Source organism: Necator americanus, chromosome V (assembly GCF_031761385.1).
Source record: "Necator americanus strain Aroian chromosome V, whole genome shotgun sequence".
In the NCBI taxonomy this organism is placed as follows: Eukaryota; Metazoa; Nematoda; class Chromadorea; order Rhabditida; family Ancylostomatidae; genus Necator; species Necator americanus.
Window position 1 is genome coordinate 1,735,609 of NC_087375.1, and position 21,254 is coordinate 1,756,862.

Genomic DNA, 21,254 nt, shown 5'->3' on the forward strand with positions numbered 1-21,254 from the left:
AAAAAGTTCGCGATAAACACACTGGGTTCAAAATTTGTTTCCCTTAGTCAAAGTTAAGGTGTTGTTTACAAAAAAAAAGAAGAAGAAGGAAAGAATGAATGAAAAAAAGAAACAGCAAAATGAATCACTCGAAAACTGTACACTGTGAAAATCAATACGCATCAAAACTGCAGCACTCATTTAGATGAGTAACAGAGCAGCACCGGTAGCGAGCAGTGACGAGAAGATCATCAGTCCAACAGATGAGGATTTCTGGAAGAAATTCTACTACCGTAACACATACCGTACCATTAGATTTCTATATTCGAAAAAAGAAATCAATTTTAACGAAATATTAAACGGTTTTGCCATATTTCTCAAACTTCAAGGGCAAAAAAAATGTTTATTTGCAAAAATTTTTTACTTACTACTACTAATAATAATAGTAATTAACAGTAATGAACTGAATGAACTACTTAGTATTAACAATTTTAATAAATAATATCAAGGAAAATTCCTGGATAACTATTTTCTATGCTGTTTCGAAATTAAATAAAACTCCAGACATTGTTTAAGCCTAAGGGGAAATTCCAGAAAATCTAAAAGTGTCTACATAATGAATCAAGAATAAAGTGGTACAATTTTAAAGCCATTTAGCTCCTTAACGGTACTTAGGGTGGCTTAGCTACTTTAAATTGTTGAATTTAAATAAATTATTGAAAAAAGTTTTCTCAATTGAATTTGAATCATCAAAATCCTCTCATAGCGTGCATAAAATAAAGAAAACAAGAAAGTGCCCGAAAAATTTCACCAAAATAAAAGAAAACTAAGGAATTCAGGAAAGACATGGTATATAATCCCTAATCTCTTTGAGAAAAAATCTGAGAAAATTCCTAAAAATCCTAAGATTGAAAAAATAAAGATATGCAAAGGCAGAAACTTTTTTTTCCTTATTTTTTTCTAAAAAAATAATTTATAACACTTACCACTTCTTCCTTGATACCAGCCTGGATATCATTCTCACTCACAGTTTCTGATGTATCATCGACAACTATTACCGGTTCAGTAGGAGCTACGGTGGTGGTCTCGTCGAGTGCGTTCACATCCATAGCGATCTCAGTCTGTGGATTCGGAACACAACAGTTTTTCCAAGTAACGATAAAAATCCTCCATCAACTACCTTCTCTTCGTTGAATTTCGCTTCTGTTTCCTTAATTTCTGTGCTGGTTTCAACGGGGGTCGACTGGGTTGGTGCTAGGCCCAGAGGCACCTCTTCAGCTTCCTCTTCTGCCTAGAAAAAGAACAAACATCACCATGTTTTTATTTTTTAATTTTTTTTTAATTTTATGGTGCTCATTATTTACTGGTGTTTATATATAATCATTATTTTTGTTACTACTTTTAGTGACTAATATTGTAGTATTATTTTTACTATAATATTATTCCATTTTTTATTATTTTGTACTTTTATTATCGTATTATTTGTATTATTATTATTTATTATGTATTTTCATTTTATTTATTTATGGTGCCCAGATTTAGGCTGCTTAGGTCTTACTTTTAGAGTTGAACTGACGACCATGGTAGCGATCTCCTCATTTGACTCCTTCATGAATCCATCCGTATGTTCTTCTTCGTTAATTGTACTTGTCGCCTTAAGAATTACGACATTGTTATTTAAATTTTCCAAGGAAAATTATGAAAAAAGAAAAAAAGCAGAACTAAAAGGCAAAAACACACATATAACGGGGTGAAAAACATCTAAAATTGGGTTTTTCTCAGAGTTTTTGCCCGCAAAGCTGTCCACGGTCGGGTGAAATCCACATGAAGCTCGAAAGTGAGGATGCGTAAGCGACTGCGTCGAAAGCGGTGCTAACGGAAGCGTTAGGATCCAGCGGGGACCCTAGCTAGTGCCGCCCATCGCTGCAGTTCACGAAGGTCCCACCTCGATCCCAGTAGCTAGATCCACCGTGTCGAGTGCAGCCGGCTACGCAATTGCATCGTGCTTCATGTCGTCCTGACCCGACTATACATCTACCTCACTACATTCCTACGGTCCTACTGTAGCTACCGTACCGTAACGCATCCAGAACGCATTTCACACAGCACACTAAGCTCAAGAGGGTTAATGCACTTAGGAGCAGGTAAAATGTGAAGGTAACCATCCCTGGACACGTGTCATCACAAAAAATTTGACGGGGAACAGAGAGCGGAGTTCGGTGTCGGTGCCACTCACTTCTTCACGTGCTGACGTAGTGCTGCTGCTGCTCGTCGCCGCCGGCTCATCGCTCGCCTGGATTTCCGGCTGTGTGGTTGTCTGAGAAATCACTGAGATTGAGAAAAAACCACGAAAAAACCCAAGGTTCACTCCCAACTTCCCGGAAATTTTACTTTTTTCTCCGAAATTGTCTCCGTCATTCCATCCGTGTCAGCATTTTCCGCTTCGAACGCGGTGGTTGCGGAAGCGATCGTTGACGATTCGGTTTCATTCTTCTCTTTAAAACTTACTGCATCCATAGCCTAAAATAAATAAAATTGTGGTCCTAAACGGATACAACTCTAGTAGAATGACTGCTTTGCCGAGAAAAAAAAAACCACTGACCTTGGAGAACTCGTCCAAATCTTTCAGGAAGGCGCATTCGGCGGGTAGATTCTTGAGGTAGTTTTGTGCCATTAATTTGACCGTGGTCGCATTCTCATTACTCGATTCCTCGGCTAATCGATCGATACCGGATCGAATTTGCTGTCGCGCGATATCCTGAGAAGATCGAGATCGATTAATTGGATTTCAACTTGGTTTCAATTTCCAGGATTTATTTTCTTCTTATGTTACACGGTTACAAAATGCTGGTTAATCAATGATTACTTTCAAACAAAAAAAAGGTTCGTAATCGTTTTTTTTTTTTCTCGATATTCTTCAGTTAAGTCAGTTACGAGTTACGAGTAACACTAAAGTCCCTAGTGCAATTTTAGTGATGACTAAAATGTAGAAAAAACTATGGCACGAGTCGTTCAGCTCAGATTCTTTATGTTTTTAAATGGATTTTAAAAAGCATAATTAAGATTTAATCAGATAATTGCTTTTTTCTACGCAAGTTCTGCATTTATGAATTTTTTTCCTTTTTTTCGTGTTTTTTTGTGCAGATCACTATTGGACAACAGAAAAATGGCTCAAATTATCTGAATTATGCCAAAAAGAGCAATCATAGACATATTTCTGGATCGAAATTGATCCATATAGATTAATTGATGGATACCTATGTGCCTATGGCTCATCCATGGATTCATATTTAGCTCTCTAAGGACAAGGTAACAATCCTGGATCCAGATGAGTTTTTTTTTTTACCTCAAAGCTATAAGCGGATGTGTTCCTATGAAGAAATTCGAGACACTAACCTTGAAAAGATCACCGCTACCAGCACATTCCTTATTGAATCCTTCCTGAGCGCATTTCACCACACAGATATGTTTCCTAGAATTTAAAATAAACGTAGAACTCGTCCTAATTCTATGTTACATTGTTACAAAACTCCATACATACTTGCAAGTTCCGGCAACACCGTCGAGGAATACGGTCGGATTAACGGAAGCCGCAGGGGATGAGTCGAGACGAAGCGGAATATCCGTCGGCACTTCACAACTCATAGCACATTTTGCTGTCACATCTTCGGCGCCTTCAAGACAACCGGATACCAATCGGAATTCTGGAACAGTCCGTGGTTTGTGTGACCGCCGGGCGTAAACATTTTGTTTTCATTTTTTTCCGTTACCCCTAAAAACCCCTGACCTCCTGCCTTCGGTGTAATTTCGTGGAGTTGACAGACAGGAAAAACAAGACATGGGGGAGGGGGGCTAGGCGTTTGTAAAGTGCAAGTGACAAGACGACGACCTTTTCTTTTCGCTCATCTTCTCATCGACAAAATCGACACTCGACTCTCTTGTCTTTGATTGTACAATGACCTTGATATTGAGCAATTGGGTGTGTGTTTTTTTTTTTATAAATACCCGAAAAACACCCATACATTTCAAACCTAATACATATCACACAAAGAAAATGGTATATGGTAAAAGAACCTGCAAATTGCATTCTGGAAAAATCCCAGGAAAAAACGCACAGAAAACAGGTTGAAACAGAAAATTGTTACAATTGTTTAAGAAGGAACCCGTCTTCTTGCCATAACAATTTCAACGTTTTTTATTTTTTTCACATGAATCACAACAATTTCCCCTTTAGACAAAAAAAACAACTTCTACATAAATAACATCAATTTCTCTTTTACGCAGAAGAAAAACAACGAATTCCAAAAAATCTACTCAAAACCTCCATTTTTCTATTTGTTATACTAGTTATCAAAATAAAAAAAATAAAAAACAAAATAAAATCAAAAGTTATTCGATCACGAATTATATTATTTTTAATTTTACCTTACTAATTATTATTTTTGTACTTATTGTTGTACAATTTTTTTCTGTAGTTTTATATTTTTCATCGAGGAAACTGAGTGAGAGTTTGAGAGTATTTTGAATTTTCCGCGTGCGCGGTCACCGGCGCTAAAATTTCAAATAAGTGGGATTTCTGGGATTTTTCTGGGGATCTGGGCAATTTGCCCAAGTGTTTCTTCCGTAGTCACCGTTAGTTTTTTTCATGGCGCTGAAATTTTCAAGTTGACGATGAGTAAATCTTCAAAGTTTCCGACGATTCATAGCGAAAGAATGAAAAAATTTAGTCACGGTATTACACCCCCTCCCCCTCCCCCCTCGAAAAAAGTACAAAACAGGAAATGAATGACTTTCCACGCGTGTATTCAGCAAATTCATTGTCCTAAAAGTATCGAATTACTTATAATTCACATCGATAACAAGATTACAAGAGTTTCGATGTACTTTCAGGATTGGCCTGCGCGTAAATACCGTATCATCAGGTCATTAACAATGAAAACGCGGAAAAACTTCTGAGGAGAAAATATCAGTGACAGTTTTTGAGAATGAAGCAGCTGAGGTTCCCGCCACGAATAAAAACTGCTTACAGTGGCTGGGTGTGACGGGAAGATGGAGGAGGAAGAGGGGAAGGAAGAGGAGAGGGGGGATTTTACCCGGGAAACGAACAATTTTTTCCTGGATCCCACAAAAACTCGAAAGATTAAAAGAAAAACACTACTATTTCACTACTCGTTTATTTTAATCAACTGTCCCTTTTATTTTGTTTAATTATCATTTATTTTACCTTAAAAATTAACTATTATTTTGAGTACATAAACAGTGCTCAATTCTAAGCTAGTCGCCCTATATCTAAGGTCTGAACATATTTCATAAAATCCATTAAAAAAACCGTCAGATCCATAAAATCGCTTATCGAATCGCTATTCAAACAGATCTCAATCGTCTGGCGGTGCCAAGAGAGAGAATATCGGATATACCGAATGTTTCCACTTGTTTGGATGGCAGTAATTTTTTAAGCAAAAATTTAAATCTGGTTTTAATAATAATTTAAATAAATAATAATAATAATTTTGATAAAATAATATAATTTTAAATCGTTTGAAAGAATGACTTCATGCCTTAATTAAACATTTTTTTAACTTTACGAGAGTATTTATGGGCTGCGATCGAATCGACAAAAGCTCATATTTTATTGATTGATCATATTAATAGATATTTTTGAAATCAAATACTGCACTTTCATAGTTCCGTGATTTTTCAGTACAAAAAAAAAGCGAAAGCACAAAAACAGCGGAGTTATTGTTTTATCGTTAGCGCTGCTTCGGCGAAAAAATGATGTCGAACAAATTTTTTAAATATTAATTTATTTAAATCTTAAAATTTTCGTATCAGATTAATTTTTATGTTTTATTTGTATAATTTTTTACGTTTTAATATTAACAGAAAAGTATTCCTAAGCCAACTGGTCTACTCATATTAAGGGACCAAAAAAAAAAAAACTGATTAGGAGCATTAGATCTGTTCCCCCGAATTCCGTACTTTAACGATACGTTGAAGTTTTCCCAAAAAATCGAGACCACTTCAAGAGAATCGCATTTATTTCCAATCCTCCCACCTTCCATTTCAAAAACCTTTCTGGATCGAAGATGACACATTCCCGAAAACTTGCAACTTTCGATCGAAACTTGCCTAATCAAAGATTTTTGTGAAGGGGAAAAAAACGGGCGGAAAGAACGAAAAAAACAGTATGACTGAGCGATATCGTGCGCATTTATCAGTTTCAAACATCAACACTTACATTTTCCTCTATTAATCATTTTCTTTTCGCATTTTCTTCCTGAGAAGAATGTCGAGAAATCGCCGATGTGTATGCGACTCAGCGGCTCGGTATTGACTACGTGAAGAATTTAGGCAGCCATCAGTTCTCTTCACGGAATCAGCTGATTCTGCTGACAACAGAATCGTATGGGGTAAAGCGTCCGGCGTTAATGAATCCGCTTGGGATCCGCCACCACGTTCCCATCAATTCAGAATCGTTTGAGATTTACGAACGCGTTCCTAGCCTATATAGTGACTTGCGTGGCTAGCCGATGTGTCAAGTCTGTGTTTTTATCCAGACGTGGTTGGCGCTGGCACGGACTCGAACCTGCGATCGATCGTGCAGTCGAAACCAAACCGCTCACCGACTACGCTACACTCGCCTTGAGACATCGACAAAATGGATGAATAGTGGAACGCTTAGCGGTTTTCAGTGCTTTTTTCGACGCGCGCGAATAAGTTCAATTTTCTTTCAAAATCGTTTAAGGTTTATATTGATTGTTTATTGTTTTATTGTTTTATTTGACTTATCGAATAAGATACGAAGGCTAGCCCATGTCTCAAGCCTCTCGCGTTTCATTCCTCTCACCTTGATGCCTGATGCCGATTTAAAGACCTAGGATCAAAAAGTGGTCTGGTTGGCTTGGAACGGTTTCGAACCAATAACCGTTTAGCGACAGACGAGTTGCGCTCTTTTTTCTTGGTCGTTGGAGACATCGGTGAGCCGCACACATTTCGGCGGTTATTTTTCATAATTTTCTGATTTTTGAGTTTTTTTTTTAATTTTTTTAATCTTGCTCATCAAAGAGCAGTAAACAGAATAAAGAAAATGTTGAGTGAAGTAATTGTGTAAACAATCTGCAAAAAATTCAGAAACTTCCGCTTCTTTTTACCTCACAACATTTTCAAAGAAGTGATCAAGTTGTAAAGTTCGCCAATCGAAATTCCCGTCATCCTATTCCATCTTTCTCGCACTATTTTTTTTTCTCAAATTTTTTCTTTTTTTTCTCATATCTTTCTTCTGTTTATTTCATCCCCCTTTTTCTTTTTAAGGAACAGATAAGAAAATGACTCTTCCACTATTTTTTGGTCACATTTTTTGAAATTGATTTTAAAAATAATTCAAGGATGATCCGAACACATACCTTCAACTTTCTCAACACATATGAACGAGCTTGCTTCCGTACGTGCTTCCAACTCAGGGATTTGTTCGACTGGACATTCTCGACCACATTTCAGTAATGCGGCATTCAAACTGAAATTTTTTCAAGAATTATTATTTGAATGATTCAACGAATGACCTTCATTTAGCAAATCTGACCTCTCTCTTAGCGGAGCGAGCGGGAACACTACTCAAGGCTAATCTTTCACCTCTTAACAAATAGTTTTGTCAAGGAAAAGATCGTGAGCGACCCGCGTTTCACCTTAGAAATGGGTGAATGCCCTGTCGCGTTCGGTTAACGATTGACGGACGAAGAGACGTAGGTTTCTAGGGTTTCCCTCAGCAAATTCAAGACATACGGTTTCTCTCAGCACATTAATATCGTACGGTAGCTGTACTGTAGTACTTTCTCTTTTTTTTACTCTTTTTTCTTCTTTTTTTCGGAGATAAAAATTCGAGTTGAGGGGAAACTAAGTGGAAATCTTGAGATGTATAATATAATTCGATTTTGTTGGCTGGTTCTTTTTTTCTCCGGATACATTTTCTCAGTCCATGCTTTTTTGAGGAATAAAAATTCAAATTGAAAGAAAATCTAGGCAGAACTCTTCTAACATAGAATGCACTTCGATTTTTCAGTCCAGCTTTTCTCTGGATTTATTTTCATGCGTCATACTTTTCGGAGAATTAAAAATTCAAATTGAAGGAAAACCTAGGCAGAACTCTTCAAACATAATGTAATTCAATTTTTCAGGCTAGTTTTCTCTGGATAGAATTTCTTACGGCATGCTTCTTTGAGAAATAAAAATTCAAACTAACGAAAAACTAAGCAGAACTCTCGAAAAGTATAATATAATTCGATTTTACTGGCTGATTTTTTTCTCTGGATATATTTTTCCAGCCTTTGCTTTAATGAGGAATAAAAATTCAAAATGAAGGAAAACTAAGCAGAACTCCTGGAATATATAATGTACTTTGATTTTTCAAGCTCTTTTTTCGCTTTTTGTTTTATTTTTATTGATTACATTGCATTGATATATTTTTTTGTCGCTTTAAGCAGTTATTAAATTATTCTCGAGGTCTATACCGTAGCTAAGTTCTTTTTAAGGCGTACACCAAGAAATACGGGCCGAACCCAAAAGCCGAGCTGAAAAATCGAAGTATATTATATTTTCCAAGAGCTCTACCCAGGTTTTCTTTCATTTTGAATTTTTATTCCTCAAAAAGCGTGGCCTAAAAAAATGCACGTACCGCTACGTACTACATACTCACGTACAGGGCCCGACCCGATTCAGCAACCGGCCGGATCCCGAGCCGAGACGGAACGTTTTTGAACTTGTTTCCCGTACAAAATACTGATATTGCGGCGTCTTCTGCACGTCCACCAGTAACGAAACCAGTTTGGCAATTGAACATCAATGATTAGATGACTAAATGACTTTTTTTCTTCCCGGATACCTATTCCCATCACTCATTTATAACTAAAGTGGGAGATGTGCAAAATTTTGCTCTGAATTTTTACACAGGAAAAGTGGAGAAAAAACTTTGTTCGCAAACTTTGTCATAAGAACTTGGACAGAGAATTTTTTTTTTCAAAAACACATACAGATGTGATTATTTTCGCTCAATCAAATCATAACGTTTAAATTCTGCTCAAAATTCCACCATTGACTAAAGAATATATTTTTGATAGACCAATTTAACACTTTTTTCCCGGAAAATTTTCAATGCCCAACAAGAATTTGTCATCCTCTGCCTTCAATAGAAAAAATGATTGATTTATAACCATTTTATAAATAGAAAATTGATTCCCAAGTTAAGTTGGGAAGGTATCATCCAGAACGAGGCTGAGCCCCTCTCTATTCTGAAATTGAAAAGGACGGAAAAAAGAATGTGGTCTTTTTTTTTGCTCAAGAAAAAAAATCACAGTTTTCTTAGGTGGATGAGCAGAAATTTCCCATCTCTAAGCAATTTGAGAACATTTCCTTAAATTTTCGTGTTTTATCAAGATGTTTTTCATGAATTATTTTTCATATTTGTTCTTATTCGTTTTATATTATTTAAAAAAAATTAAATTTTTTCGACAGTTTAACACCTGACCACGTTTAACACATGATCATCGTGTCGTTTTCGACTACTCCACTTCCAATCTCAAAAAAAAAACACAAAAAGAGTTTTGTATGCAGCCAAAATAATAGAATAACCTTTGGGAATTTCTCTTATCGTAGTTCTAAAAACTCCGGATAACACTTATCCAATTTTTTTAAAATTGAATATACAGCTTATTTAATCCTATAGACTATCATTAGACTTCTTAAGGTTTTTTTTTGGATTTTCTAATTTGATTACTCAACTTATTTTTTGCATTTTTATTTGGACCGCTTAAATAATTGAACTTATTGGGTCTTTTTTTACATCCAATAGAGCTCAACTCGACATTCATATAATTTTTTATTGAATCTAATGTAATTAATGTATTTTATGTAAAAATGCAGCAGTAATGTAAAATATAAATGTAGTGTAATTAGTCTTATTAATTATCATTCAATTCTTATTATTTATTATTTCATTATTTATTGTTATTTTTCTTAATTTTATTTTCTGAGCTCTTCATTACAGCGAGATTCGCAAGGTCACCGCGTATGTTTAGCAATTGCTTCGAAAGTGATCATTTCAAAAGACTAAAATCATTCGATCCGTCACTTTTCCGCCGTTTGTAGCCGATACGAAAAATGACCTTCGGAAAAACTTGAAAAGATCGAATTGTTGTTTATGTTTTGCTAAATTCGCTTCGTTTTCGTGATCGGAAGCGAAATTATCTCATAGCCGTGTCGTTCGTGACCTGTCGCTGCAACATACACACCCATCCACCCACACATCATATCCCCCCATTCGAACAAGGAAGTGAAAATTGCAGAAAAGAGAAGAAAAAAAATAAATTTTCAGTACTTGCAAAAGTTTTCGATATCCACCGCAATACTTTTGAAATTGGATAAATCCAGTGCCGCATTCACAACACTTCCCGTCTCGAAACAACCCTGCAGGCATGCGCTGGCCGTCGGGATCACCGGTTGTGGAGGTATGGAAGCACCTGAAGAAGATACACAATGAAAAATACGGTTCAAAGGAATCACCCCACGAATCTGAGCTGGTACGGAGAATTTCTGGTGGTGGATTCGTACTTTCGGATTCGGATTTCGGATTTTCGGATTTCGTACATGATCGTAGATTATGGAGAGGTGGGTGATTCCATCCATTTCTTCCTAATTCCAGTAAAAAAAAACTGCCCGGAAGATACGGCTTGGAGCGTTCGGGCGCGCTGCTTTCTACAACGGGTTCGATTGGAGCGCGCCAGTCTCGAGCACGCGACTCGTCTCCTGGGACGTTTTTTTTACGGCGATCAGAAAGAAATGGACGGAATCACCCCCCTCTCCATAATCTACGATCCCGAATATATACGAATACTCCACTTCGAATCTGTACCATCTCACATTCGTGGGATGATGCCTTTAAGATAAATCCTCAGGGATTCTTAGGGATTTTTAGGGATTCTTAAGGATCTTTAACTATCCTTACAGAGACATGAAGGCGAACAACTTTCAAATTTAATTCTCAAACAATTTCTGGATGTCTCTAAAATATCTTTTTTTCGATGAGCAGAACATTACACTCATATATTGTTTGTAGATAAATGATTCTCATCATTTTCATTTGGCAAAAAAAAAAAAATCATGACATTTTCCAATGTTTTCATTTCACGAATGTAAATGGAAATACCTGAAATTTCCTAAACTACGTGCTATCCTGGATGAAAATGTTGAAAATACGTGAAGAATCTACAATTTCGACACTGTCAGCAAGTGACATGAGACGAAAAATTCATTTTTTATTCTAAACAGCACAAATTACATGGATCTAGCAATTTTCTGAAGATGTTCTAGGGAAAGTTTTAGAATTTTTCGAGCCAATTCCCCCATTTTTAGCTGAATTAAGCAGATTTTTGCTTATTTATTTCAGAAACTTTAGTAACTAGGTTTCGAACGCTATAAAAAAATTACTGGGACCCTATACACAGCTTTGCTTAGGCCATAAAGGTGAGTGTCTTAAGGGCCCGCAGGTCAATCGGAAATCTACAGGAATCATGAAAAAGTTGGAAAAAGGTAAATTTTTACTAAACGTTCAGGTTCAGCAGATTTCTACTATTATTACTTAGTATTTAAAGAAAACTAAAGCACTTACCATTGGCCAATCCAGCAAAAAACAACAACAACCACACAATCATGGCGTCTGTTCTAAAAAAAAGAATTTTTTTATCAAGTCATGTGAAGAAAATGATGGAAGGAACCGTGTAAACGATAAACAATCGCTGTGACATTCAAAGATGAAGGAATGAAATGAGAATTGAGAGAAAATATCGAAGAAAATGTTTGAAAATGACTAAGCTAAGCCGGGAATACTGGGCGGACAGTGTTTTTTTCAAAATAAAAACAATGCATCCGATGATATGAGTCATATGAGAAAAAGTCATTCTAAGAAACAAAGCTATCAGAGGATTCCAGGAAAATTCCTTAGAATTCTCGTGAACTCGTGTGGGCTGAAATTGAACGAACCGTGAAATTTCGGAGTAGAAAACTGTTGTGTGTGTGTGTGTGTGTGTGTGTGGGTGGGTGTGTAGGTGTGGACGGAACGGGACGGCGACGGTTGACGTTGGCGGTCGGTTACGATCACTTGGGCGGGGTCGTCGCTGCTGCTGTTTTACTGTTTCGGTCTCTTCTCGTCGTCGTCGTCGTCATCACCATCAACAACGAATATAACCATCCGGACGGACGGATGACTATCGTTGATTAACGATGAGATTCCCCCGGCGCTTATTACGCAAAAAAAATAAGAAATTCTGGGAGAATTTTTGAGCGTTGAAAGTGATTTGAACGAGCTTATTCTACCTTATTATATAATATTATATAATTTTATATTCTATATACATATATTTTTGTACCATTCAAATTTATATTTATATCTGCTATTGTATCCGTAGGGTTCTGGTTAAACCCAAAGACGCCGGGAAAAAGGTCCTGGAACGACACGGCACCATTTAAGATCCAGTGATTTCCATTTCAACCAGGACCCACTTCCTTTCCTTTTATTAAACATTCAATGGTGCTCCAGGAGGACGAAGATGAAAAAGCAACAATTTTTACCTCCAAGAGCAGAAAAAAATTTGCTTTCTATGGAAATTTTGCATTTTGCTACCATTCTATTTCGAGACGAAAACAAAAATCAAAAAAGCCTACTGATAACAAATTGGGTGCATCCAAAACTAAATTTTCACCAAAGAATCCCAAATAAGATACGCGTTCATACTTTTTCGCCATCCTGGATAACTTCCATAAACTAAAATAAACGGAATTATTAAACAAAAACAATAAAAAAACAATGAAAATATTCGAAAAACTATGACCAGAGCATCGAATTCTGATGTCTTTCTTGAGGAAATTTTATAGATATACTTATTCACCGAAAATCAAGTGAACTTTAGAAGGTTTAGGGGGAAAAATCGAAAAAAAGAGAAACCCGTGACAGACAGTCACGTCTCATCTCGATGAGGTGTGATGAAAATATGTGGTCATTCAATGTTTCACCTCGTCTCACGGCCATAACCGTACACAACACAACACAAATTCACGTCATTTCTGCACGTAACTGTAGCAAAACTGTAGCAAAACTGGATTTAATTATGACGTCATTTTTTGTCTAAAATTGGAAAGCACAACAGAAAGAGGGAGATTCTGATACCGCCTCAGCCCAGGTAGATATTTTGAAACTTTGAACTGAACCGGGCCATGCGAGCCGTTCCAATCACCCTTGAGGTGATAAATTGGTGGAAGACTTGTTTCGGGAGGATGAATGGATATTGTTTTGATGCGTCGGCTGGACTGTATAAGCCACTGAACACAGGCCGCACACGAATTCATAAACATCTAACGTGTCTGGAGACTGAAGTCGAGCATCCAGAAGGCGCTGACCAATCCAAAAATGGTTGCAAAAATATCTTGATACCTCTTACAGACATCTCTTACATATAAATATAAAACATATATACATATCTTACATATGTAAAATGTAAATACAACAAATAACACAAAATACAACAAATAAATACCTCTTACAGTAATAAATAGAATTTATCATTATTATTATCATTATTATTATTGTTATTATTATTATTATTTACCAGCTTTTGATTAATCTGCCAGATTTGCGAGGGAAAAAGAGGATGCTGGTTTTTCGAACTGCGTTTATAGTTTGTCGCGTGTCCACGGCGACTCAGCACTTGAAAACTGTAAATCTGTTACAATCTCTACTTCGAAGTACTATAATATGAGCAGCCGAGGCATCGTAGGCGGTAGCTATGTATATGAGGTTAAAATTGGTTCGACGGCGTACTGATGCGGAAATACGGTAGGCGGTTAAGCATGGTGAGACCTTCTTCATTCTGCTCTGCTCTCCGATTGGAGCTGGTGAGGGTCCCACCACGAGAGCAACAGTTTACGCAACTGCAAGAAGCAAGCTTCAAATTGTTTTGACTGTATTTTAGCTGAAAACGGCTGTATCTCAGCTAAATCTTTGAGTTACGTACGAATTGCTTCGAGATTTATCTCAGCCTTGTGTTAACGCAGTTGTATTGAAATATATTCAAAAGAATACACTGGCTTGAAGTCGATCAATCGTTTCAAGACCCAACATAAGGTGCGACTCCAATTCAGGATTGTAATTTACGAAATTTACGAAAGGGTATACGCCCTATATGAGGAGTTATGAGAGTTATACACGATCGAGTCAGTGCTTTTACCAAGCCTTCACTGGTTAATCGATCGCAGATGGATCTAAGATTAGTCTACGCCTAGCGATATTGAACCATCTACCTTGCAGACGTTGCTGAAACCTCTTGTCACTGCGCGATACTCATCCAATCAGAAATCGTGTCAAGAAAATATATGTGAAGTGTAAAATATAACGAAACAGAAATGATCTGTTACTAAGTATCCTAAAGAATCCAATTCCTCTCGCTATTTCCTCCTCAAAACTCTTTTCAACATTTGTTAAAATCACCACATCGTTGAGTTAAAGAGGTCTGAAACTAAAAATTAAAGGCGACAGGGAATAAAAGAATCACTACTGGTCGATCTTTCATCCAATTAACTTTTCTTGTCCCTCGAGTTCTTGGATGGAGGAGAAAAAGGAAAAAAAAACTGCTGAACGTCTAATATGGCTTCGTTGGAGGCAGAAACTCGACAACTGCTACGTGGATTTTTATATCAGTAGCTTAGAGCTTTTTGTGCGCATCGGCCATCTTTTCAAACCCTGGAATTTCACTTTGTACGACTTTTCGAAGATAATCCATATGGGAATGCCTCAAAATTAAAATTAATTAGAATTAAACCTAACTTATCACAACGAACAACACTTTCAGCTACTAGCATCCAGAAAAACATTACAGAAATTCATACTCAGACCACCATGGCGAGACTGATAAGGAGGAAAAACTAGGAATTAGGAAAGATTAGGAATTAAATTCAATTAGGAGGAATTATAGTAAACATGTAGAAATAACAACGAAACAAAGCCATAAAATGTGTTAAAATTCAAATAGATAAAGCAAATTTGTTCTTTTTCTTTTTTTTCTTTTTTTTTGGCTTTCAGCGATCCTCACCATGGTATTCCTCTTCGTGTTTAACGAGGAGGAAACACAACGGCATATAAACGTAAGTTTAGAACTCAACTAAGAGGAAACAAGGAGAGAAATTGAGGAAAATAGAAGAGAAACAGAGGATAATAGCTAGAAAAATAGCATTTTTTTCTTTTTTTTCCAAAGAGCGAAGGCGATATATGCTAGATGATATTTCAGATAATTCAGCAACGTTTAAATAAAATATTTTCTTCCCATGCTATCGAATTTGTTCCAAAAAAAATCGACAAGTATTCAGGAGCATCTGAGGCGAACGTTGCGCGATTCAGGACCACCCCACATTCAAAAAGCTCTATCACAACAGATCATGATCGAAATAATTGTATTTATAGGAAAAAAAAGTAGGAAAAAATGACTAGGATCGTTGTGGATGAAGGAAGGACAGATTAATTGATCATTCACGTTAATTTTACTTTGATCGAAGTGCGTTTCGTTTTTTTTTTATTCGCTCCTGTCTCTTCAAGTCAACGTTGTCGACATTCTATGAGAGAGTTTTGTTGGTAAATATTAAACTAAATGTCTGGTGGAGGCCGCGAACGGAGAATGTAGGTTTCTATTCCTCTTCTTCATTCCATGCCGAGCCGATTCTATTGTAATATGGATTAATTTTATTACACAGTTTTATTGTTTGATAAAGTTTTTTCAAGAACGAACACCTATTCGATTTCATGGTTGTTTATCAACAATGAGCGTCAATTAGTTTTGAAAAACTAAAAATTGGTTGATTGAAGAAATTTAGGAAATAAACGAAGAAATACTGAGCATCCATTAGTAGGGAAAGTTAATTGTTCGCAAAAAAAATCGAAAAAAAATGAAGGCGGAAGAAAATCTTCATCATTTTTCCCACTGTTAAATTCTCACTCAATAAGTTCTTCGTACAAAAAAAACGGACAAAAAATCTTTTTTTGAGTTAAAAAAAAATAAAAAAGCTAGCAAAAAATCAAGAGTTTTCCTTACCCATACTTTCAAATTTATTTTGAAAAAAAAAATCGACAAAAGGTTCAAAAGCATCAAGAAAATAAGGTCGCGAATCAGGGAGACCCATTGAAGAAGAAAATTCCAGAAAAAAATCACTGAGTCGGTGAAAATTCGTCCGTCGACCGAGCTTCCATAATCGTCGAACCATTCATTTTATATGTATCCACAGGAGGAGAACCAGTTACACACTGGTCGCCATTGGACCGCGCGCGCGCGCGGCGGTGGTCATTGAGGATCGGATCAATCCACGCTCGATCATGAGCGATTTATGGACGGAAACAGGATTGACGGGCGAACAAAAAAAAATAGGCGCTATGCACAATAATCCATCCATCGAGGCTTTCCACCTAGGAACGACGTCAGGAAGTCAACTCGAGCCAAAGTCAACGATAAATGTTTTCTCGAGCACGATCCTTCGATGAGGGAAGGAGTTCCTCAATTCTTTAGCGTTCGTCCTGGATAAGTAGCCTTCGAAGAGATACTGACAGACCTCAACAGTTTGTAAATGATAGAAAAAATATATAAAATAATGTTGTTGAAATAATAATAATAATAAATAATAAAGAAATAATAATAAAAATAATTTAATAATAATAAAATAATAATGATAATAATAATATATAAAATAATTTTGATAAAATGTTGGAAAAAAATGAGGGTTAAAATGCAAAGCAAAACACCATACTGCTCGAATCAAAGTTCACTTCAACTTCAGGAGAAAAAAAAAAACCTGGATGTTCGGCAAATTTTAACATTATTAAGGAGATTTATTGCTCAGGAATCGATGCTGAACTTGCTCTTTTATGAGAAAGAACAAATTTAAAAAAAAAAAATAAAGAGGAAGGACTCCTTTGCAGTAGTTAACCCTCCCATTTACTTCGATGTACGGTAATTTGTTATCGAACGATGTTGAATGATACTTATTGTCTAGGTAAATGTGTTTTGGATTCATTATGTTGGTGGCTTAATCATCGCCAAACTCCTATGTTCATCCAAGTGACCGTGACGCGTCCGCCGCCGCAACTCATTCTTCTTCTCTGCTTCACACACACACAACCTCTCCTCCCGCTGCCATGCTTCAATCGATGGTGAGGGGAGAAGACAGCGACGGCGGCCCGTTGAGTGTCCACTTTCGCTCGCCGACGCAGCGCATACGCGCACGTTTGCATACGCGACACGTTGCTAGGTGCATCGTAGGAGATTTCGATCCACTTACAAAATTTGCAAGTTTCCCACGCTGTTTTTCAGGATAATTATTGGGAAATGAGTGGAATTGCGTTCATACTCATCACTCTAGATCCTTAATCCTTTTGTTAGCTTCATGTCCTTAAAGCAAGGTTCACATTCAAGAGTATCGACGTCCACTATAGGTCCGTGAGGAGCGCAACGGATCGCAGCGCAGTGGATATCGCGAACTTTGATTGAATTTTACCTCTACGTAGTTCGTTGAAAATTGTTCTCCGATATAGAGAAAAAGATGAGTTACTTGGCTTTTATCCTGTATTTTTCTGGATTCGTCAACAATTTCAGCATCAATCCAGAACTGTAGGGTTTCATGGAAGACGCTATGTGGCTTGGAAATTCATTTGCAGGCGGGGCAGGACGTATGCGTCACAGAAATTTTTCTTTTTTTTCACCCTGCCCAAGGAATATGGGGGCGCCAAATTAATCAATCATGGATAGATTTCAGCTCCAGGATTTCAAGAACTTTATTCAGCCTTAGGTGATCACATTTCCCAATATGATCACAAATCAATCGATCCAGAAATATGGATAAAGGACACACAGTTTTACAGTTAAAAGTTAGGAATTCTATGTTCTTATTTTTAATTTCAAACGCGGCAAAAATTCGTAGACGAATTTCAAAACAACAAAGAACATCAATTAATATTCGAATGCACTTTGATAACGTTGAAATGTAATGAAATGTTTACGTTTTCTATTCGAAAATAAAATTCACATGATTTTCACATTCAGTGGAGGTAAGGCGGTGTCGGCACCTGGCATCATCACCACACAGACCTGTTCCACGATCATGCACTAACGATTAAGACGGTAAAACAATAGAAAATGTTGTTTAATTTTCCACGCTATTACTCCATATTTTTAAGGATTTTTGTGGTTGAGAACTGATAAAAACTGCGATCATTTGGATCATTAAATTCATCACAATGCTTACATGCATTGAATTTCATGGAAAATTTCCGAGTACTCGTTTTTTTTCGAATGCAAAAAAAAATCCGATGTTTTTCGGATAATTAATAATTAATTCATCATTTGTTTCGATTATTTCAATGTCAAATTCGAAAATTCAAATGATGGTGAAGAAATTGCTAAAAGAAATGAAAAAAAGAATTTACTAGAATTAAATTTAATCAATTAAATTAAATCAAAAAAATATAAAATTATAAAAAAATATAAAATTATAAAAAAAAAACAAGAAAATATAAAATAATAAATATAAAATAAATTAAAATATTTTAACCTGGGTGGCAGGGACGGTAAGCGAACGCGCTGTAAAAACTATTCGTTTATTTTAAAATAATTTTTTTGTAGAGAGAGAGAGGGACAGAGAGGCAGAGAAGCAGGAAAAGGACGAAGGAGTGAGAGAGAGAGAAAAAGAGAAAATTCTTTTTAAAAAAATAGTTGTGCAATACAGTAAATATTAGATTAAATTTCTACACAATCTATTTGTTTGATGAAATCTATCCTAGTCACCAAAACAGAGAATTTTAGTTTTTAAGCGGAGATTTAAAAAATAGAATTAAATAAACCAAACAAATAAACTTTAGCAATAAATTGTGAATAATTCCAAAGATAATCAACAAAAAATTAATGTATTTACAAATATGCAATGAGATCTCCGGTTGGTCATCACAGTTGAGAATTTTGGTGGATTACGACGTCAGACTACGGTAATGCAGGAACTGCAGGAGGCTCTTTGAGCCAGAATTAAGATCATCGAATGGTGTGAATAGCTAATTCGAACTCTTTTACTAGTCTCGAATTTCTAACCTCCATTTTTCTTTCTTATCTCTTTGAATTTTTCTACGGCGGATGTAGCGCAGTCGGTAAGAGGTTTCGCTGTCTCTGCACGATCGATCAGAGGTTCAATCCGCCCCGGTGCTCACCAAGCCTTTCATCCCTCTGGGGTCGATAAATTGGTACCCGAGACTTGTCTGGGAGGATAAAAACACTAACTTCGCAATCGGCTAGGCCTCGGAAGTCGTGTTCCGTGAGGTCCCAAACCTCTAACGGTACTAAATCGAGGGGAACGTGGTGGCGGATCCCAAGCGGATTGATCCACCCTGGATGGTCAGTCCTTTTTTCTTTAAACCTACGGCTCATGTGGTAGCCGTAAGGCGCAAGATTGTATAGAACATGCTTAACACAGTTTCCGATGTCAGCGCCGGTGAAACTGACGGTAAAGATCCACGAAATATCACTTTTAATCATCATAATCGAAATCGTCATAAAAAAAAATCACTCGAAAAATTCAGGAAACGTAAAGAATCGAGCAGACATTTGGTGAGTTGGCAATGGCAGACATCCTCTTTCGCGCAATTTTTATATCGGACAAGGACAAGGAGAAGGACAAGGAGTGCTGAAATCGAAAGATGGACGAACGAACAGACGGACAGACGGATGGACGGATGGACGGTTGTTTTCAACGTAACATCATGAACATGACATTCGGACAAACATTCTTAACGACTACAATAAAGAATCTATTCAAAGTTTGAGAAAAACCATATGACAAAATTTGTACTTTACCTTACTTAACAAATATGTTTTTGTAAGTGGTGGATTCCTCGTCTACTGTAGAGGCCGGAGAATGACCTGTAAATCCACAAAGGGCCCAGAAAAAAGGGCAAACTTCGCTCAACAAAAGTCAGATGAAATTCTACAGGCTCAGTTATACCCCGTTTCTGTTCCATAGTACACTTATGAGTATTTTTAAATAAATAAATTATAATTTAATAATAAGTAATAAAGTAAACAATAAAATAAAATAATGGTAATAAAATAATATTTAATAATAATTTTGTGCCCAATTTTCTGGCATTGAGAAGTTGGAAATTGTGTTTAAAAAAGAGAGTAAGGGGTACTAGGCGGGTGTAGTGTAGCGGTTAGAGGTTCCGCTTCGTGCACGATCGATCGGAGGTTCGAATCTGCCCTAGTGCTGACCAAGCCTTTCATCCCTCCGGGGTCGATAAATTGGTACCAGACTTGTCTGAGAGAATAACACCTCTAGAATGCTGTCCATTTCTTCCTAACTGCCGTAAAAAACGGCCCGGAAGATGCGTGCTCCAATCGAACTCGTTGTAGAAAATAGCGCGCCAGAATACTCGAAGTCGTTCGTTTGGGCCGTTTTTTACGGGAATTAGGAAGAAATGGACGGAATCACCTCCCTCTCCATAATCTACGATCCCGTATACGAATACTCCACAGGAAATCCGTACCACTCCAGATTTGTGGAGTGATGCTTTTAAGTTAGATCCACAATCCTGGCATAGGAGACGAACCAGCGGCCAAGAAAGCGTTTCGGAAGTCCTTCATGTGCGTTGTATATGAACTTATGGATAAAAATGCCAAGTTTCGACAATAGAAGCACCAATCGATAACCATCGATTTCATGTGTTTTCTTTTCGTTACATGAGTTGTTAGCGCAGCGTGTGCGGTCGAAAATACATCTACGACAGTACACCCACGCTGTCGTACAGTACGTGTACTTTCAAAGCACTAATTTGTCAAAAATTTTAGGACATTTCCGTCATGTGCGCCTATGACCGCGTGTTTTGATGGAATTAAACGAAAACAACTTTCTACGAATCGTAGAATTAATTCATGGAAACGTGCTTTTGTAATTTTACAATGATTTTGAGCGTGATGAAACGAGAAATGTTTTAGGGACTTTGAAACACGGAGAAAAAAAACTGTTTCGATTTGAATTTATCCTGAATTTAGAAAAAAAACATTTCTTTATTTTATTCCTACTCTACTCTGATTCTTAACATTTATTTCGGTTCTAGAATATTCATCATGACGTGGAGTTCACTTTTGTGTACTTTCATTTGTCCTTTTCCAGAAATTTGAGATTTGAAATTCCATAGCAGAAAAAAAAAACGTGTA

At 36.7% G+C, this 21,254-nt stretch overlaps 1 protein-coding gene across 1 annotated transcript; it reads right to left on the bottom strand.

Annotated features, from left to right (window-relative positions):
- Positions 1-180: 180 nt before the first annotated feature.
- On the bottom strand, positions 181-11,678 carry RB195_012663 (uncharacterized protein; the record flags this gene model as incomplete). The annotated part of the gene is made up of 12 exons (XM_064202145.1): positions 181-252; positions 966-1,100; positions 1,160-1,270; positions 1,538-1,633; positions 2,216-2,296; positions 2,371-2,499; positions 2,582-2,737; positions 3,376-3,451; positions 3,521-3,683; positions 7,383-7,492; positions 10,346-10,487; positions 11,636-11,678. 12 exons carry the CDS (start codon positions 11,676-11,678, stop codon positions 181-183), a joined length of 1,314 nt encoding a protein of 437 aa, XP_064058026.1.
- Between the last annotated feature and the right edge of the window lie 9,576 nt (positions 11,679-21,254).